Here is a 14,053-nt window from a genome sequence, read left to right as displayed (position 1 = left end):
TAGAGCTGGAATAAACTGAGAGTCTGTCCAATTGGACACTTGCATTTTACTGATGAAGAAATAACACAGGTTAAATGACTTACTCAGTGTCACACAGCTAATTAAGTGTTCGAAGCAGGATTGGAATTGCAAAAGTAGAGGGTGTTTTTCCCCTTTGAAAAGGAAGAAATCATGAAAATGTTAATTGTTGTAAAAAGCTATCATGACAAAAAATTTTCCTTTTCCTTTTTCCCCACTGATAAAAAGTAAAAAAAAAAAAAAGAAATTTCTCATCTTTTCCTCAGCATCTCCTTCTGCAGACAAGGTTATTATTTTTAAGTGTGATCAGCTTTTTTTCTGACTAAAGTCTAATTGTCCCTTTTAGTAAAAACAAGTTATTACTGAAATATTTATCATTGAGATCTAGGTGTCTAATTTACAAGACTCCAGAATTAGACTTCAGGGCCTATGTTACATTTTATTACAGTCTACAACATAAGTGTAACTGGCAAGAATTAACAAAATAAAAACCAGTTACACAGCTGTTACACATCTGGGATTTTGGTTAAAAAGGGGGTAGTTTAGCTTTGGCTTCGTTGTGATAAAAAACAGGGTTTAGAGAGCCTTTTTAACTAAAGTCTTGTGCTGTGATCAGAGCTCGATTTAATACTGGCCCATAAGTCCACATAATAATAATTTGTAAGTCCTAAGGCCATTGCTAACTTTTAAATCTCTCCCTGTGAAAAATGATTATGTCATGTTATGTGGATTTTTAAAATAGTTTGTTAGCAAACTGGGAGAGAGGTGATAGTCAGAGTAAACATTTCTACAACTCTCTTTGTCCCAATTTTGCCCTCATGTCCCAGCTAGCCTTGCAATGCCATGCCACTTTTACCATACACTCATTCATCAGGAAGTTTCTATCTTCGGACCAAGTAGTTGTGGAATACTACTTTATGTCACTTAGTTAATTCATTGGAAGAGGCATGTACCCTTTCATTTCTTTTCCTTATTCTAGTGCCCTGCTCCTTTTCTGAATTTCACAGGCTCGCAGATGGGTCAAGGGCTGTGGAGAGTGGCTAGAAACCAGCAACTGCAACAGGAAGGCTACAGTGAGCAAGGCTACCTCACGAGAGAGCAGAGCAGGAGGATGGCTGCTAACAACATTTCGAATGCAAACCATCGTAGACAAGCCCAAGGAGGCATTGACATATATCATCTTTTGAAAACACGGAAATCTAGAGAACAGGAAGGATTCATTAATTTGGAAATGCTGCCTCCTGAACTAAGTTTTACCATTTTGTCATACCTGAATGCAACTGATCTTTGCCTGGCTTCTTGTGTTTGGCAGGACCTTGCTAATGATGAGCTTCTCTGGCAAGGGTAAGTTTTAGGGGCTTCTCTGTTTGTTTTTTGTTTTTGAGGTTTTAAAAAAAGTTTAATTGATAAGCTTTGGGGTTTTACATCACCTTCATGTCTGACTATTACACCCCTCCCCCACCAGGCCAGCCTTCTCTTAGCAAAGCTAAGTTAATGTAAACTCAGCTGTATATGGTTTTAAAAGAATTACATTTGCACCATAATTTCAAAGTGCTCTCTTTAAAGTAAAGGTTCATATGATAAAAATTTGTATTTGACTTTGGCTGATGAGTTCATGTGCACATTTTATATTATTTATTCAAGTTAGGATATCATTAGGTCTAATCATATCTGGCATTTGAAAAAATAATGATAGTACAAAAAAAGGTTTTGTTTTTAAAGTATTAATTAAAACAAAGGTTACTGATCAGAAGGAGGAAGGATAACATACTCTTCTACTTTGTAAACTTAATCTGTTCTAAAAACAGTGAACTCTTAGGATGAGTTTCTCATTTAAGGGTTTCTGAAATTATCATACTTTGATTCCATTATGTTTATGTTGTTTTTCACAAATGAATCTGAGTGTTAGTAAGTTTAAAACAAACATTAAACATCTCTGTAGTAGAAGATAACTGTGAATAATTGAAATCCATAGATAATCCAAAAGCCATATTTTAGATATTAGTAGCAAACATCATCTCTACCAGTTCTTTCATCAGAGCTGCTAACCCAGCAAAACTGACCAGCTGGAGTTTCATCTGCTTCTTATTTACATCCGACCACCTACTGGTAAGTGCTAACGAGCAATGAAGTGACCAAATATTATCTGGCAGAAAGGGAAAAGCAAAAGGCCTGGACGATACAGCTCCTGAATATCTGAGAATTGAATGTAATAGACCAACACTTACTATAGAAGTTAAAATGTAAACCTGGGAAAGTTGGCTAAAATATGCTATAATTTAAACTTATTATTGAAAAGAACATTTTAGTCATTTAGGTTGGCTACACAAATTGAAGACAAGACAGCTACACAGTCATCTTGGGTTTACAATGACCATGCCAAAGACTGCGGTTTTTTGAACACTAAAAATGTGGCCAAGTTTTTAATTGAAACTTGATTTTCACATTCTTCCTTATGGACTTTGAAAATACAATTTTTCTTAAAAACTTTTGGAATAAATTATTTTTACAGTAAAATAAGTCGTATTAGAAATTTGTTAGTCTATGTTAGACTACTTAAGCTCTTTTATCATAAATGTAAAGCATAATATAGGTCTCTTAAATATAAATGTAATCTCTAAGTAAATAATGTAATCAATGTCTTCATGTTAATACCTTATTTTAGGAAAGGTACATGTTACATTAATTTTTAAATACTACAGGAATGAGTGAAAGCTCTAGTTCTTAGTCAACAGAATTTTTAAAGTCATCAAAATAAATATGTTTTGAATGTTCTCAGCAAGAGCGTTTTCAGTTTATAATAAAATTAAGGATGACTTGGTCATCTGAATTTTTATTTTAAACTTCATTTATGAACCTATCATGGTTTAATTAATACTTCTTACCCATTTGAGGCTTACATCTGAGTTTTGGTAACTTTTTATTATCAAAAATGCTTTTGTTTACATGTTTTCCCCCAAGTATTGAATTGTATTCATTGTTAATTGGAGAGCTTATGTATTGTTTGATTATAGTTCTTGGAATATATGTATTTCAAAGAATATTTGTGTTAACTTTGTATATACTTATCCAGTAGAAAATACATTCCCTGCATATAAGTACTGTTTTTCTTTTTAAACCATGTATCTTTATTATGTTTTACACTATAACAGACCCTTAATAAAATGTTGGTTTAAACTTTTGATTAATTTGAATAATTATGTTTCAATGCTTTTAGAATTCATGTTTTCATAGGTTTGGGTATTCCATCCACTAATACAGGTCACAACCCCTCCATCCCTAGTAACTATTATTCCTGTGTATCTGTGGCTAGGGGGGAAAAAAACCTCATCACTTGGTGGCCAAGTCCCTGGTAATGAGCCTGTCTACCACATAGGCTCATACCTATCTTAGAAGAGTAGGGCCTGTAATCAATTCCTTTCCAGCTCAGTAGGACCTATTAGCATCTGTGCTTGCTGATACAGCCTTGAGCAATTCATGGTCACCTTCTGTGCCCTAATGAGGCATCAGAATAAGACTTTACTAGAGGATTTTCAGATATATTGACTAATAACAATCACTAGCATTTATATGTTATATGCCCATTTGTATGGGCAGCTAGGTGGCACAGGAGATAGAAGGCCAAGCTTGGAGTAAGGAAGACTCTTCTTCCTAAGTTCAAATCTGGCCTCAGACACTAGCTGTGTGACCCTGGGCAAGTCACTTAAACCTGTTTGCCTCAGTTTCTCATCTATAAAATGAACTAGAGAGGGCAGTAGGTGGCACAGTGGATAAAGCACTGGCCCTGGATTCAGGAGGACCTGAGTTCAAATCCAGCCTCAGATTCTTGACACTAGCTGTGTGATCCTGGGCAAGTCATTTAATCCTCATTGCCTTGCAAAAAACAACAACAACAATAACAAAAAGAACTAGAGAAGGAAATGGCAAATAGTTGCAGTAACTCTGCCAAGAAAACCTCAAATGAGGTCACAAAAGAGTTGGACACAAGTAGGGGCAGCTAGGTGGTGAAGTAGCTAGAGTACCGGCCCTGGATTCAGGAGGACTTGAGTTCAAATGCAGCCTCAGACACTTGCTAGCTGTGTGACCCTGGGCAAGTCACTTAACCCCAATTGCCTCACCCCCCCCCAAAAAAAAGAGTTGGACACAAGTAAACAATAACATTTATACAGCACTTAAAGGTTTAAAAAGTGTTTTGCATATATTACTCATTTGAATAAAACTCTGTGTGTGTGTGTGTGTGTGTGTGTATACACACATACATATATATTCTCTATATATTAGAGATCCCCATAAAACAGTGGTCAGTCAAAGTAGAATAAAAAAATTGTGGCTTAGGAATCAAAAATTAGATTTTGATGTCTTTTTAGAAAGTAAATTTTGTTTAATGTATCAGAATATTCTACTTTTCTGTGAATTGTTTTTAAAAGTTTATGCTACAACTATCCTATACTTTTACTTCTTTTTCCTCGATACTTCAGTTATATGACAAGAGAGGTTAAGGTAGAAATAAGACATGAGATTAAGAGAAATTGTACTTGAGTATATGTTCATTATTAGCAATGGAATAAAACACTTTAGAATTTTATACAAATGCATTCGTAAACCAGTTCCTTAAAATATGCTTTTATGGTGAATATTATGTCAAAATGCGTCTCAGCATCTCCTGCGTACATAAGCATTAGATGTTAACTTACTTGATCTCTCTCATCTTGGCCATATCCTAATTTCATATGTGGAAATTCTTTTTTCCCATTAATAATTAAAATCCTATACCTTTCTAGACAACTAGAAAACATCTTTCATGTTAAATATAAGATAGTTTTGACTTTATAAAAATAACAATATTTAGGAGAAAATAGAGCTAATATTGTCTTAATGTTTTTTGGAAAACTTTTAAATAATTTTATGTCTATATGATAAATATCTAAAATGTTTTGAAAAATATTTTAAGACAGATTCCTACAGTTATACTCATTATTGTTTGTCATATTATCTGTTACTAGGTAGCAGGAGAGAAGGGCAGGGAATTCAAATCCTTACTTGGGCAGTATAATATGATTATGAGTAGTCTTTATATTTGTTGGATAGATTTTTATCTTCATTGAGTTTAATAATGCAGTATTACAAAGCTCAAGACCTATGTATAAAATTTCCTTGCAAAAGGACAAAAAAATCCAAAATTTTAAGCTTTTGAGAAACTAGCATATTATCTAAGTTAAATTTGTAATATTTATTTTAATATTTTGTCATTTATATGCAAGTTTAAATTACAGCATTTTTTCTGCATGCTTGACTTACTTTTATTTTTAATAGGTTGTGTAAATCCACTTGGGGTCACTGTTCCATATACAATAAGAACCCACCTCTAGGATTTTCCTTTAGAAGATTGTATATGCAGCTGGATGAAGGCAGCCTCACCTTTAATGCCAACCCAGATGAGGTAAGTGAAGAACCTGAATTTTAGGAACAGTTGTATTTTATTGCTTCTTTGCTGCTGCATGGGTAGGTAGTGAATATAATAAAATTGCAGATAAAATTACAGATCATTGAAAATGACCTTTTTAAACATTGTGAAGCCCAAATATGAAGTTATTGTCTTATAAACATGGTCAGTTTTTCTTACTTCTGTACATCACGTATGCACCTTAGTTCACACTGCTTTGTATGACAGTCTTCATATATCAGGTATGTAATGTACTGGCTTTTCAGACTGAAAAATTATAATTAAAGGGCATAAAATGTTCCTGATGCAAACAAGTAGTATATTAATAACCTTCTGTTGTTAATAAAATAAACTACTTAAGGTATTGCTTTTATTTATGTGGTGTTAAAGGACTATCTAAACTCTTAACTTTCAAATGTTGCCATTAACTATATAACTATATCAACAGAATATACTAATGAATTCTATTATAAGTGTCTTTATTAAATAATTATTTTATCTGGTTTTCTTATTCCAAATAATGTATAAGGAAATTCATCCAGATATAAGATAAATATGCTAACTTCTCCCTATTTTTATTAATGTAAAACTCCAGAGTTTGAAAGACAATAGAGTAGATTCTAGACCAGTAGTTTCCATCTGATGTGTGCAAATTATGGAGCCCAAATATCTGCTTTCCATATCACAACATTTCCTGTGGGAAAATAATAACTTAATTGTTTACATTTTCTCATTTTTTACTACCTAAATCCTCTCTTATTTTTTAAAAGATACTGAAGAATTATTTGCCAGACATTCAATGTCTTATAAAGATGTATTAAACTTAATAGCTTTTCTAAAATTCTTTTTTTGGAACATTAAGTTGTACAATGTGATTTTTTTTCCTTTTACTCTATCAAAAGTAATCCATTCTGGGGCAGCTAGGTAGCACAGTGTATAAAGCACTGGCCCTGGATTCAGGAGAACCTGAGTTCAAATCCTGCCTCAGACACTTGACACTTACTAGCTGTGTAACCCTGGGCAAGTCACTTAACCCTCATTGCCCCACAAAAAAACAAACAAACAAAAAAACTAAAAAAAACGTAATCCATTTTAAAAGCCTTCAAGAAAAATGACATTTAAAAAAATAATATGTGAAAATACTGATTATTAGAACAAGTCAATTAATATTTAAATATTTAAAATTATATTCTGTTCAAAACAACAAATGTTTATTTTCCCTGAGGGGTTTTTTTTATATGAAGCACTTTCTTCTGCTTATATGACAAATCTAGTGAAACTCCTTGATAACAGTTAGTCATTACATAATTTGAGATATGCCACTAGATTCTCCTAGATAATGATATTATGTTGTTTTTCTGATATAACCACCTTTAAATTGACTTATTACTGCTGTCCCTCCCCATTACTCATATTTTAAGAGTTCTACTGTGGATGTAAAAGAAATTAAGGATTAAGAGAATCTCAAAATATAAATTTGAAATCAATATGATTGTATTTTAGAATCTCATGACCTTTATGTATTGAGGCAAAACGATCAATCTTTAAATATGCATTGAAATTGTGACTTAAAACTGCTATTGCCATAAGCTTTTTTAATTTTCCTTTCACTGTGTAAAAGTTTCTTTTGCTGCCTTTCACTGTACAACTTTGTTGTTTCTGCTTCAGCACCAGGCAAGATTACTTAAATTTTCTTTATAAACTTATAATATGATATTTAATGCTAGCTGATGCTAACTAGTGCTAATTCTATTCTGTTATAATCTTGCACTGTGGTATAGCCATTACATGTAAGGGCCATAAGAAATGCTTTGTACTTCAGCTGCATTTTTTAAATCACCAAGGGCTGGCTACATGTGACTACAGGGCCTATTTTCCACTAACTAGCTAATGATTGTTATTACAAACGAAGACCAGTTTATATTTTCAAGGCCATGTAAAATCCATTACATGTTTCAATCTTGTGCATCAGTTCCATGAAGTAGTTCAGTGCTGTCATCATTACCTCCCTTTTACTAAAGGGGAACTGAGGCAGAGATAAGTACTGAACTTTATTTCAATTGTCTGACAGTCAGAAGACACAGTTCTCCAAGTCCCAGTCTTGTGCTTATCACAGCAGGTCATCGTGGTTTATGTTTATGTTAAATAAAACTGTCACCCCCAAACCCTACAACTTGTAAATCTTACAGACTAAGCAAATTTAACTTGATGAGAACTTGAATATTAAACATTCAAAAGAGGAAAAGCTAATGTAGCAAATGATACTGATGTGGTAAATTACCAATCACTTTGCTATTAGATACTTATTTTTCAAAGGAGTTATAACAACCAGGTTCTTCTTTGTCTTCCCTTGAGTATGATATGTATGGTACACTAGAGAGGGCTGGATTGGGAATCTGAAAGTCAGGCTTCAAGTTCTGTTTTTCACTTTCTGTAGCTATGATCTATGAACTCAGGCAGTTTATCTAACCTTTTTGAACCTCATTTTCCTAATCTGCAAAAATAAGGATGATATTGCCTCCTTACAGGGTTGTTTTAAGGAAAGCACTTTGAAAACCTTAAAGAGCTATGTAAATAGCAACTATTATTACTCCTCATAACTTGTTGTTCAGAGATAGAAGATCCTCATAAATGAGATTGATATGGAAAGTCTTAGTTCAAAATCTAACCCTTCCTGCATTTTACAATTGTATACACCCAACCTAGTACAGAGTAGCACTTGTTAGCACCCTTTGGAGGGCCAAGAGAAGGTAACATTTGAGTTTGTTTTACTTCTTGCTAGTAACTCTAATACAAAGTTTAGAAGAGAATGAAATTTATTAACATGAGATTTTTGTGAGAATATCTGGATTTTACTTAGCCATCCTATCCCCCATTATTGTTGAGAGTTGGCTGTATTTTAATTTTCTGTACTTCCTCCCCTAAATTTAAGTGCTTCGTGGAGCATTCAAGAATGATTTAATATCTCTGGAATGGCATCATACTCTTATCTCTGGGTACTGGACTAGAATATATGACCACTTGACCTCTTTCAGTCCTAAAATTCTCCATCTGTGGCTCTCTGAACATTAATAATTTAATAGGCACTGTACCAAATACCAAATTAAATTTAGTCTATTTAGAAAGGGAAGCATCTTAATCATTTCATCTCTATTACATTCCACTTCTATTGGTTAATATGATCTATCCAGATTTGGTTGTATTTTACAACTCAAGATAAAATCATTTAAATGAAGATTTCTCTTTATCAAAAAAGTGTTAAATAATCTGTTAGGCAAAACCAAACTATATACATATATATATATATACATATATATATTCATATGTTAATCTGGTCATTTGTAAGAATATTACCAAGTCCATTATGAGTTAGAAATCAATATGTACTTCTTGAAGACTAATATTTGCTCCAGTTTGGGAAAATTCTCACCTAATAATTGCATCCATCTAGATCTGTGGACATAAAGTTACCCTCCATTGATGGCGTTTATCATGAGAGCTTGTGATAAAATGTCTAATAATATTACACCATTATAAAAGTCTACTTCTCCAAACTTTCCAGTTATGTACTTTACATTTTGGTAGCAAACATGATTAAAATATAAAAATAAGAATACTTACAGCCACAGGGAACAAGATTCTCCAAAGGACACCGTTCGTGTCATGGAAATGGGTAACCAAACTCCACAGCAACAGCTCCAGAGCTGGCGGTAGCTCACGGGGTGGGGGAGAGCATCTGCACACTTTGTGGTAGGAGTATCTAGCACGCTGTTGTTTCTGCATGGCATTGTGAACTCACGTGCATGAGCTTGTGTACCTTGTGGCGGGATGATCACATTCTAGTAAAGGAATGTGCTGGCAACTATATGTTTAGCCTATATCCCCCATGCATGTAAAGACTGCTTTTGTCGTTTATATCACTGGCAGTGTTATACTAGATAAAAGCAATTTTATTTATCTACCAGTGTGATTTACTCCTTATGCTTTACTTAGTATAGACATTTCCATGGCACTGTCATTCCATAACCAATGGTATTAATAATGTAACTCTCTAAAAATGGATAGTGAACATGGTTCGGTTTTAACATTTTGTTCCTTTTTTCTGTGTAAAATAAGTTGTATCTACTTTACAAAAGTAATTTATGGAATATGCCTGAATGAGAACACATGAAAAAGGATTACTTAAATTAAAAGCTGATTATCTTATTTTCATGGGATTTGGTTTTTTATAAATACAACTATGAGGTATTTTCTTCAGCTTGTCTTTCTTTGCAAATAGGCTGCTCTCTATGATGTAAAATACATCTAATACTATGACTTAATTGTCCTCTCATGCTTATAATGGAAAAAGAAATGGTCATATCATGTAAGGCAGTTATATTTCCACAGGTTGCATTTTTGTCAGGATAGCACATGTTCACAAGAACTATAAGGACATCTCTGTTCATCATAGTTTAATTGTTTTCTACTTGTTCTTTTAAATCGCATTCCACATATAGAATCTTTCCGGCTCTTTTGGCCCTAAATGCAGCAGCACAGTGCCTGGCACACAGCAGGTGATTGATGTTTCATTGCAAAACAACCTTCTTGAAGAATTGCCTCTGCTTTCTACTCTAAGAAGATGGATAAATTAATCGCTTCAGATTACTGTGTGTAGACTATGTGTAACTGAACCATACACATGTTCATATTTTCAGTACATCAAAAGATCCATGATTTCATAAGTGTTACTCCTCACCTCACTGATAGAGTTTGTAATCATGTACTCTAGCACGTTCATCACCTAGTGGTCAACACTTTAGCAATGAATTGTGTGCCATATATATATATATATATATATATATATATATATATATATATATATATATATATATATATATATATATATATATATATATATATTTATGCATGTGTGTGTGTGTACATATACACACATATGTGTTTGTATATCTCTGAACTTAAAAGTTGGAAAACTGCTTTTCCCTCTCCCTAGCTCCCACTGCTTCTCCCCTTTTCAAGATGGTAGGTTCTTTCTAAAAGCCCATGAATTTATATTATTCTAACTCATTTGAACTGATTAGCCTTTATTTGCCTTCATAACATCTGAGCATAGAAGGCAGGTAGAATGCCTAATTGTTAATCTAATTTTAATCTGATGTGCTAAGTAAGGAATTACTTGAGAAAATAAGTATGAGTAAGATAAGCGATGGTTCATATTGACTGTGGTGGCAATGTTGAGGTCAGAAAGATGCTCCTCAAGTTTGATCTATAACAGTGATCCCTATGAATTCAGTCACTAAATAGCACTCATTGCTGGATACCAAAACATAATTATGCATAGCCACTCAGTTATTCCAGTAGACTAAGTGAAGTCATATTAAGACCATACCAGGACCCCAAAGGGAGTTTTGTGAAGAGGCTTCCCAGAAGTCTCTAATGTGGTTCTATGGCCTGAATAATTTATCTAATGATTCAGATGCCAAGTATCTCATGGCATTAATGAAGGCCAAACAGCATGACTCTTTTTTGTTATTATTCTTTCCTGAAAATTAAAGTAGACTCATTCATTTCCCAGGGAATAAAAAATTGCACAGTCTTTATCACATACCTTCTAGAATAAGAGTAATCTGAGTTTAATGGCCACCTTGATGGATTTGGATTTATGGGATACTCAGAAAGACAAATTTAGTTAAACCTTTCTGGTATGGGTTTTCTCAATTTTGCTAAATCCTAGAATTTTGGCATGAATTATTTATTTTTCTTTCTTTTATGTGTTCTGTACTTGTTTGCAGATTTATTTTAAATGTATCAAGAGTCCTAGGGTTACACGTTATGTTTTTATTTAAATGCATTTCAAAGAAATCTTAATTTGCATTTGGCAAATATCTTCCCCACTTAGCACCAGTCAGTGGTAACATTTATTAACCACTTACTATGTGACAGGCACTAGAATAAGCATTGGAGAAACAAAGAAAGGTAAAAGACAATCCCTGCTCTCAAGGAGCTCTCAATCTAATTAGGGAGACAGCATGCAAACAACTGTGCACAAACAGGACAGAGTGGAAATAATCGACAGAGGGAAGGTGTTAGAATTAAGAGGGATTGGCAAGAGCTTCTTGTGGAAAGCAGTGGAGTTTTAGCTGGGACTTGAAGGAATCCAGGGAAGCCAGGTTGTGGAGATGAAGCCAGGACAAATGTCCGCAGTCAGGAGATAGAGTATCATGATCTAGCAACAGCAAGGAGGTTCAAAGAGTCCATTGGGGTTGGAGGATGGAGTTGGGGCATAAGGTGTAAGAAGACTGGCAAGGTAGAGAGATGGGCCAGGTTTGGAAGGGCTTCAAATGCCAATCAAAGGGTTTTATATTTGATCCTAGCTATGATATGGAACCAGTGGGATTTATTGAGTAGGGGATGGGAGTGATATAGTCAGATGTGCACTTTAGGAAGATCGCTTTGACAGCTGTGTGGAGAACAGACTGGAAAAGGGAGACTTTTCCAGCAGGCTGGTCAAATAGTCCTGGTGTGAAGTGATTAGGTGGTAGCAGTGTCAGAGGAAAGAAAATGACAAATGCAAGAGATGTTATGAAGGTCAAATTGACAGGCTTTGGCAACAGGTTGATTATTGTGGGTGAGAGAGTGAGGAGTTGAAGATAACACCTAGGTTTCAAGCCTGGATGACTCAGGATGTTGCTGCTCTCGACAATAATAGGTAAGTTTGGAAAGGGTGGGGGGAGGTTGGGGGAAAGATAATGAGTTCAATTTTGGTCATGACATCTACTGAACATTCAGTTTGAGAGGCCTAATAGGCAGCTGGAGATGTGACACTAGAGATCAGCAGAGGCTACAGCCAACTAAGTAGATAATTGAATCCATTTGAGCTTTTGAAATCACTGAGTGAAAGAGTAGAAGAGAAAAGGTCCAAGACAGAGCCCTCTGAGACCCCCATGGTTAGTGGGCATGACCTGATTGAAGATCCAGCAGAGACTGAGGAATGGTTAGAGAGGTAGGAAGAGCACCAAGAGAAAGGATTGTCTCAAAAGCCTAAAGAGAAGAAAACATCAATGAGGTGAGAGTGATGGATGGTAATAAAGGCTGCCGAGAGGTCAAGAAGGACAAGCACTGAGAAAAGGTTTGCACTTAGATTGTTGATAACTTTGGAGAGAACAGTTTTGGTTGAATGATGACATCAGAAGCCAGACTGAAGAAGAGAATGATAGGAGGAAGGGATAGCAGCTACTGCAGATGACCTTCTCCAGGAGTGTAGCCATAAAAAAGAGAAATGGGGTGATAGTGGGGATGGTTGGATCAAGTGAAGGATTTTTTAAGATGGGGGAGACTTGGGCATATTTGTTAGAGAGTAGGAAAACATAGGAAGAGATTGAAGAGAAGTGAGGGAGTGGGGGTGTGAAAGGGGCAGTCTGCTAGAGAAGAGAGGACAGAATGGAATCCCTTGTGCCATTCCTGACATAACAGCTTCCACTTCGGACCATTTGCTTTAATTGTTTAGGTCTATAGTCTCAGTACTCAAGGTATCTTTTCCCCTCATAGGTACTTTTCCTGCATATAGAGTGGGATTGTTAACCAAGTGGTGGTAGGTACCTTGCCAAATGATAAGGCATGCACTTTTTCTGAGATCCAGAATACAACCACTATGTCTGCTTTACTTATCTATAAAAATAGAACTTGAAATATCTAAATATGAATATCAATGATATTGACACAAGAGCTTTGCTAACTCATTCTGTGATCTTGAAAAAGCCACTTCACCTTGCTAATCTTATTTTCTCATCTGTGAAATGGACATTAATACTATACTGCCTAACATTCGTTAGAATGTAGGTCTGAATTGTTAACATCATTTTTTGCTAGTCACAACTGATATTTCTATCTTTCCCATTTTCCTTCATCGCTGCACACCTTGCAAGGAAACACTGCCCCTTTTTTTTGTTCACTCCATCCATCCACCTGCATCCTAGTGAAAATAAAGAACAGAGCCTTTTGAAGGAACAGATAGAATCATGAACAATTTATTGGAATAAAGTACTCTTCTTCAAAAACCAACTTCCTATGTTGTATGATAGTATGATACCTTTAAAAATATTTAATTCATTTTAATCTAATGACTTAGACCATTTAATATCTTAACTATTGTTTGAGCTAAAAACAGATATAACCTAAGGATTACATGTGGCCTTAAGGATACTAAAGGAGCAAAGGGAAGGCTTGCTGTAGGCTGGGTAGATCCACTATGTAGATTTTATGAGAAAATGTAGCTAAGAGTTTCAAAGGATAAGAAGACCCTGGTGTATTGTGATATGCATCAATGTGGAGTACACACCTATGAAATGATAGGTCCTTCAGAGTATCTCAGGAAACTTGGGGCAAGTTTTGAAGTAAGCAGGTGGGCTATAAACTTGTCATCTACATTTTTCCTCTCTTCTCCAACTCCTACTTCAGTGCTTTGCACACAGTACATGTTTATAATAGTTCTTGTATAATAATATACCCAATTGAATTGGATGTGAATCCTGCTTATTAAGGATAAATTATTTCCCATATTTTAAATAACTGAATAATCCTTCAAAGTAAAAC

The 14,053-nt window shown here is 34.7% G+C and overlaps 1 protein-coding gene across 2 annotated transcripts in view; it reads left to right on the top strand.

Moving 5' to 3' along the window:
* The window catches only part of FBXO8 (F-box protein 8), a 59,330-nt gene that overhangs the window by 12,336 nt on the left and 32,941 nt on the right, over positions 1-14,053 (top strand). For both annotated transcript variants that reach the window (XM_043971669.1, XM_043971668.1), the window contains exons 2-3: positions 1,026-1,362; positions 5,332-5,458. In XM_043971669.1, coding sequence (XP_043827604.1) covers positions 1,034-1,362; positions 5,332-5,458 — 456 coding nt within the window. In that variant the 5' untranslated portion in view covers positions 1,026-1,033. The remainder of the gene's footprint in view (positions 1-1,025; positions 1,363-5,331; positions 5,459-14,053) is intronic.

Source organism: Dromiciops gliroides, chromosome 6 (assembly GCF_019393635.1).
Source record: "Dromiciops gliroides isolate mDroGli1 chromosome 6, mDroGli1.pri, whole genome shotgun sequence".
In the NCBI taxonomy this organism is placed as follows: domain Eukaryota; kingdom Metazoa; phylum Chordata; class Mammalia; order Microbiotheria; family Microbiotheriidae; genus Dromiciops; species Dromiciops gliroides.
Note: the sequence above shows the minus strand (reverse complement) of the source record. Positions and strands in the feature narration are given on the sequence as shown.